General features: G+C 44.5%; 1 protein-coding gene across 1 annotated transcript in view; it reads left to right on the plus strand.

Annotated features, from left to right (window-relative positions):
- LOC135504686 (glutamate receptor-interacting protein 2-like) overlaps positions 1-7,378 on the plus strand; it is a 62,673-nt gene that overhangs the window by 49,848 nt on the left and 5,447 nt on the right. The window contains exons 18-23 of the mRNA XM_064923476.1: positions 377-516; positions 689-868; positions 1,031-1,196; positions 4,105-4,219; positions 4,409-4,618; positions 7,142-7,288. Coding sequence (XP_064779548.1) covers positions 377-516; positions 689-868; positions 1,031-1,196; positions 4,105-4,219; positions 4,409-4,618; positions 7,142-7,288 — 958 coding nt within the window. The remainder of the gene's footprint in view (positions 1-376; positions 517-688; positions 869-1,030; positions 1,197-4,104; positions 4,220-4,408; positions 4,619-7,141; positions 7,289-7,378) is intronic.

Below are 7,378 nucleotides of genomic sequence, written 5' to 3' on the forward strand. Positions count from 1 at the left end.
AAAACCTCTCACATACCTAGCCTGGTTCCAAACCTGAGAAAAGTTATGTGCTTCAGGTAAGAGAACAGAGCTGTGAAGTAGTGACTGCTTAGCTGCAGCGTTTTTCCCCCACGCTTAGTGGGAGGGAAAGTTCATACAAGTTCATACACTTGTTTAAGAGTGTTACAGCATGTCATTTGAGCTGATATTACCGTCCTCTATGCCCAAGTTGGTTTTAGGTAGTTTGAACAACCAATTACCTTCTTGTTCACTTATCTTATCTATTGTTTGTAATATGATTGATATGTATATCTGTTGTCTCATGATTCCCTAGGAAATGACAAGGGACGTCATTTTGTATTCATTTTGTCTTTTGTCTTCATTTTGTCTTCTATAGGACTGGTGCCATCCATATAGGGGACCGTGTCCTGGCCATCAACTGTGTGAGTCTGAAGGGGAAACCCCTGAGTGAGGCCATCCATCTACTCCAAATGGCTGGAGAGACTGTCACCCTTAAGATCAAGAAACGCCAAGACGGTATGTACTACTGTTGTTAAGTTTGTTAATCAAGTTGCTTTAAAAAAAGTATGCATGGAAGGGCATGCTGTGCCTTGTATTTGTTAGAAGAGTTTCATTGACATAAAGACATTACATTACGTTGAGTTAGGATTCTCTCTTGACTCTCCATTCTCTCTCTGTTCCCATGCAGAATCGGATGGGCAGCAGATGTCGGAGCAGGCAGGATTCCCGAGCGACACAGAGGATGAGCTGACTGACTACAAGAAGACCAGTAAACACTCAGGGGTGTACTCTGCCACCGGGCCCAGCGTGTACTCTGCCATGAGCTCCTGGGATGGTTCCGGCATCGACACTGGCTACGGCAGCCAAGGTGATGACAGAACACGGCCGCACAGTCATTACCAGTTTAGACAACCAGCTTAGGCCACTTTAGATGATTGCTCTTCTCACATGACTGTCCTGAAATCAGTTGTTAGGAGTGTGTAGAATGTTGACATGTTTATTTATGTTTGTTTTTGTCCTTTGTGTTCAGGAACGTATCTCCACAGAGGTGCAGATTTGACCTTCCAGCCTAACGAGTGGAGACGCACCAAACCGACCAGGACTCACCTCACCTCCACTGGCCTTACCGCCCTTACCCACCACTCCCACCTCTACGATGGGAGATACGATGAGGATGACTGGGATAAGGCTGCTGGGTGAGCGCCTACTTCAGGCGAGAACAAAGGATTAGCAGCCTGGTTTCTAGTCTGTTTGTGCTTTATCCTGCTCTTAATCTTGGAACGCCCTCTCCCGGATCCGGGAGAATTGTCATCAACTGACACTAATTAGCATAACGCAACGGACAAAAAATATTACTAGAAAATATTCATATTCATGAAATATATTGAAACACAGCGTAGCCTTTTGTTAATCACCCTGTCATCTCAGATTTTGTAATTATGCTTTACAGCCAAAGCAAAACAAGCATTTGTACTTCACGTTTGGTTGAGAAATCCACCGGAAACTGCGGTCACGACAACGGCGAAAAATATTCCAAATTAGATCCATAGTATCGACAGAAACATGGCAAACGTTTTTTATAATCAATCCTCAAGGTGTTTTTCAAATATCTATTTGATAATACACTGCTCAAAAAAATAAAAGGAACACTAAAATAACACCTAGATCTGAATGAATGAAATATTCTTATTAAATACTTTTTTCTTTACATAGTTGCATGTGCTGACAACAAAATCACACAAAAATGATCAATGGAAATCAAATTTATCAACCCATGGAGGTCTGGATTTGGAGTCACACTCAAAATTAAAGTGGAAAACCACACTACAGGCTGATCCAACTTTGATGTAATGTCCTTAAAACAAGTCAAAATGAGGCTCAGTAGTGTGTGTGGCCTCCACGTGCCTGTATGACCTCCCTACAACGCCTGGGCATGCTCCTGATGAGGTGATGGATGGTCTCCTGAGGGACCTCCTCCCAGACCTGGACTAAAGCATCCGCCAACTCCTGGACAATCTGTGGTGCAACGTGGCGTTGGTGGATGGAGTGAGACATGATGTCCCGGATGTGCTCAATTGGATTCAGGTCTGGGGAACGGGCGGGCCAGTCCATAGCATCAATGCCTTCCTCTTGCAGGAACTGCTGACACACTCCAGCCACATGAGGTCTAGCATTGTCTTGCATTAGGAGGAACCCAGGGCCAACCGCAACAGCATATGGTCTCACAAGGGGTCTGAGGATCTCATCTCGGTACCTAATGGCAGTCAGGCTACCTCTGGCCAGCAAAGAAATAGCACCCCACACCATGACTGACCCTCCGCCAAACCGGTCATCCTGGAGGATGTTGCAGGCAGCAGAACGTTCTACACGGCGTCTCCAGACTCTGTCACGTGCTCAGTGTGAACCAGCTTTCATCTGTGAAGAGCACAGGGCACCAGTGGCGAATTTGCCAATCTTGGTGTTCTCTGGCAAATGCCAAACATCCTGCACGGTGTTGGGCTGTAAGCACAACCCCCAACTGTGGACGTCGGGCCCTCATACCACCCTCATGGAGTCTGTTTCTGACCGTTTGAGCAGACACATGCACATTTGTGGCCTGCTGGAGGTCATTTTGCAGGGCTCTGGCAGTGCTCCTACTTGCACAAAGGCGGAGGTAGCGGTCCTGCTGCTGGGTTGTTGCCCTCCTACGGCCTCCTCCACGTCTCCTGATGTACTGGCCTGTCTCCTGGTAGCGCCTCCATGCTCTGGACACTACGCTGACAGACACCGCAAACCTTCTTGCCACAGCTCGCATTGATTTTTCATCCTGGATGAGCTGCACTACCTGAGCCACTTGTGTGGGTTGTAGACTCCGTCTCATGCTACCACGAGAGTGAAAGCACCGCCAGCATTCAAAAGTGACCAAAACATCAGACAGGAAGCATAGGAACTGAGAAGTGGTCTGTGGTTATCACCTGCAGAACCACTCCTTTATTGGGGGTGTCTTGCTAATTGCCTATAATTTCCACCTGTTGTCTATTCCATTTGCACAACAGCATATGAAATGTGTTGTCAATCAGTGTTGCTTCCTAAGTGGACAGTTTGATTTCACAGAAGTGTGATTGACTTGGATTTACATTGTGTTGTTTAAAGCACATGCAGATCTGGACATGGCACATGGATTTTATCATTTTAAATGTTATGTCACGTGCCGAATACAATTCACATTACAGTGAAATGCTTACTTACAAGCCCTTAACCAACAATGTTTTAAGACATTTTAAGAAAACTATGTGTTAAGTGTAATACGTATCACATTTTTACATTAAACATTGTTTAATTTTGTGGCTTTCAATGCTGTTATTTTTTTCCTTTTCATCTTCAAGTATGCCTTCTGTATGCCTTCTGTATGCCTCCATTGATGAATGTAAGAAATGAGCAACATAAACAAGTTTGGTTTAGTCTAAAAGTCAATATGTATTGATTCACTGCCAGCTATCAATTTGTAAAGTGAATCCAAGAAATATGCAATTTTTCTCTAAATCACCACAGTTGTTTCATTCATCCATGTTGTCGTGCTTCGTCTATCTGTGCTTTTTCTCTCTTTCTCAGGTATTCTCTCTAATCTGCTTTACTAACTGCCCGTGAGGTTCCTGGTGTTTCACATAAACACGTTTTTTTCTGTATTGCTTCTGTCTTCACCAAACCTGTCCCTCTAATGCACCCAAAGGCCCAAATTAGACACACACCTGTTCATTGTCTGTTGCCTCACTCTTGACTCTTCACCAGATTTTTTTCTCAACTTGTGACCTTCACTGCCACAAATTATCAACTCTTGAAGAATTTTTGTGTGGCCTAACTTTTAAACTATTAACCATCTGCATGAAGGCTCTGTCTGTTCTAATGGAATACACTGTTTTGCGCCTTCTACTGTGATAGTGAGAGAGTTAACGCTTGCCCTCCCTGAGGCCTGAAAGGTTTTTAAAGGACCTCTCCGCTATGCAGTGCAATGCCTGCATTACCCCCACTGCTTTGCAGGCCACACCCGTTTCAAACCAGAAGCAAGCATCCCCAGTCCCAGAACAGCAAGGCTCCTCTCATGTTCTGGTTACTGCGTTGTCATAGATGTGCCAGCCCCCCTCGTTGCCATGGCACCCTGAACCAGGAGGACACCTTCTGGTCCCAGGCCCTGCAGGACCTAGAGACCTGCGGCCAATCAGAGATACTCAGGGAGCTGGAGGTAGGCTACATCTCCCTCCCATCTGTTTCAATCTGCTACTAAATGAAGCAATACAAAAGTCTGATTGTCTAGTCAGTCCAGACACCTGCTGCCACTTTTTCTATTCAGTCAAGCTGTGTGTGCATAGGTACGTGCGTGCAATATATTAAGTTATTTCCTTCACATGGCAATCATTTTGTTTTCTCCCAGGCGTCCATGACAGGCAGCACTCTTAGCCTGTATCTGGCGTCCCAGGAAGTGCTAAAGAGCAGAATCAGTCCTGTGAAGAGGGGTCCCATCCATGACGAGCCTAAAACCAAAGGCAACCTGCAGAGGTCCAACAGGACCAGGGACACACCCCCCAGAGGGAGAGGAGAGACCCAGGAGACCACTTCCCCTACAGCCCTGGAACTGCTGAAGGTGCATAGCAGGGTGGGAGGGGGCATCTCAATTCAGTTCCTATTCATGGACTGACAAATTATTGGATTTTCAGTCCACTTCATGAATTTACTGACTTAAAATGCGAACTGATATCAACCCTGGTCCGTGGGGAATGACGTGGTTGATTTCCAATCCAATCCATGCTTATAGCATGAATAGCTACCATATAATCGACTGAGTATGCAGACAACCCTGTAAAGCTATTGATCAGTGAACTGTAGCCTGACCCTGCTCTACATTTAAGTGATAATGCCCTTGAAGCTGGTGTTTGGAACAGGTGTTGTTAAGCCTGAAACAAAGTCAAAACCGTGCACATATATCCTCCAAACACCGGCTTCGAGGGCATTATCACTCTCTGTCCTAATACTGGTTACCAACATATTCACATAATGATTGACATACTTTCATAAACTTTATATTGATGAAGTTATTCATACCTTTTCATCCTTCCACCATATATAGTCCCGACACACATCTAGGATTGCTCCCCAAGCCGGCTGGTTGTTCTTTTTATCAGTTCGGTTGCTAGAGACGCGACTCAGTCGTTCAGGCTTTTTGTTCTGTATCTATGGACGCGACCTTGTCGTTCGTTCTAAATGTTCCATTGCCATACTGGCTGGCAACATTCTTATCACTTTCTTTCTAGCTAGCCAACTACGGCTAACTTAATCGCGTCAAATAGTGCCGCCATTATAACAGTAGCTGCATTTGTTTATTCTGTTTTCTAGTGACATTTATTTCGATACGTCCATAACAATGAGCTAATGAGGCGCGATTTCGCCTGGCATATAAAATGTGCTTTCTCGTCAGGACACAGTTGTTCAGAGGAGCTAGCCAACAATACACCTAACACCATCACTTTAAACAGAAGCTGGAAAGACTGTAAACTAGCTGCACTTCATTTTTCAATTGATATTTCTTTGTTTATATCCATAAATATGATGCCAGCTGATTCATGATTTCAACTGGCTGAGAAACGCAGCCTGTCTCATCCTGACTCCCGACACTTTCATTACTATGGGACAGCTGGAGATCAAATTTGAATATTCAAACAATGCTGCAGATGTCAGAGAGACAGACAGCAAGGTTTATACAAATCTCTGCTGCTGAAAACGAAATGTTAGTCTAAAAGAAATGCGAGATAACGTCTAGATGCTTTTTATAGTGGAGATATAAATTACCTGGCTGAGCTGATGAGACGGTGGATTGCGCAGTCAGATGGAACAGAGTAAATAGGCATTTTAACATCATAGATTTAGCTAGTGGTAACTTGTGGAATAGACACCGGCTGGAATGCGGTTTTAACCAATCAGCCTTCAGGATTAGAACCACCCGTTGTATAATATGGCACAGAGAGAACATGCCTGTTGGGTTCAATTAATATCTTACCCTGAGCCTAACTGAACTGAACTCACCCTGAACTGAAGCCAACTGAAGCCACCCTTCACTAACTGAACTGTAGGCTACCCTGCCCATCACTGGAGTGTAACTGGACTCAGTGAATGCCAGGCCAGTCAGGACTTGCAGTGTGTGGGATAATAGATAACCAACATAACATGCTCATTATAATGTAGTGCACTAGCTCCTGGTGTTGTGAGCCGTATTGTCCCCTCGCCACATGCCGTGACCCCAATGCATGTACAGTACAGTCTGTTCTATTGTGCTGTAGTGTACTGTTGGTTTAGGAAGTGGGGTTGAATAAGGGCACAAGCACTTAGTAACTGAATCTAACCACGCCCTTAAAAACAAACATGAATTGCAGATTGAAAACACTGGAGGCTGCTGAGGGGAGGACGGCTCATGATAATTGCTGGAATGGAATGGCATCAGACACAAGGACACTATGTGTTTGCTGTATTTGATACCATTCCATCAATTCCGCTCCAGCCATTACCCCAAACCCGTCCTCCCCAATTAAGATGCTACCAAGTTCCTGTAATTGAATGATTTTTGATATTGGTATAATTTCCTCTGACAGCCAACTTGATTGGATGCAGTTCCATGCCTAATCTGCATAATTTACATTGCTAAACCATATCATAACTCACTTAGCCTATGGCGATATGTGACCTGTAAAGCCCAATTCCCATGACCTCCGCAAGGAATGGCATTGCGCCGAGCAAGCCATTATTTTCCAATGGAGGAGGCGTTGTGCTCACTAAGAGGGTTACAGAGAGCTAGGCCTTTGGGGTCAACACCATTACGCTCAGAGTCAAATGTTTCATGAGGCAACCTTTTTAATTTGAGGGTATTTTCATATCTGTTTTATCTTTTGGAAATGACTTCTCCATTTGAAGTATTTGGAGAACTTATTTGTATTGCTTTTAACCTTTTTAATGAGTTTATCTTATTAACACTGTTCTAGCTAGCTATTTGTGTAGGTAGCTATCAAGTAAACCCAATGAACCCAATCAATTTACACCCCGCACTGTTCCCGGACCCAACGGAGAGCTTGTCAACTTACACGGATCAAGTGAATGTGCCTTACTGTCTGTTCTATAGGTGACCCTGAGGAAGGACCCAGACTGTGGAGACTTTGGCTTCAGTGTGTCAGATGGCTTCCTGGAGAAAGGCATCTACGTCAACATGATCCGACCAGATGGACCAGCCAATCAGGCCGGGTTGAAACCCTATGACCGCATTCTGCAGGTACACATATTTGTTCAACTAACATTTTGAATTAATTTGCTATTAATACTGTGTGTCTTTGTTATGTTGAACTGAATGCTCCTGTCCCAG

This window comes from Oncorhynchus masou, chromosome 18 (assembly GCF_036934945.1).
Source record: "Oncorhynchus masou masou isolate Uvic2021 chromosome 18, UVic_Omas_1.1, whole genome shotgun sequence".
NCBI lineage: Eukaryota > Metazoa > Chordata > Actinopteri > Salmoniformes > Salmonidae > Oncorhynchus > Oncorhynchus masou.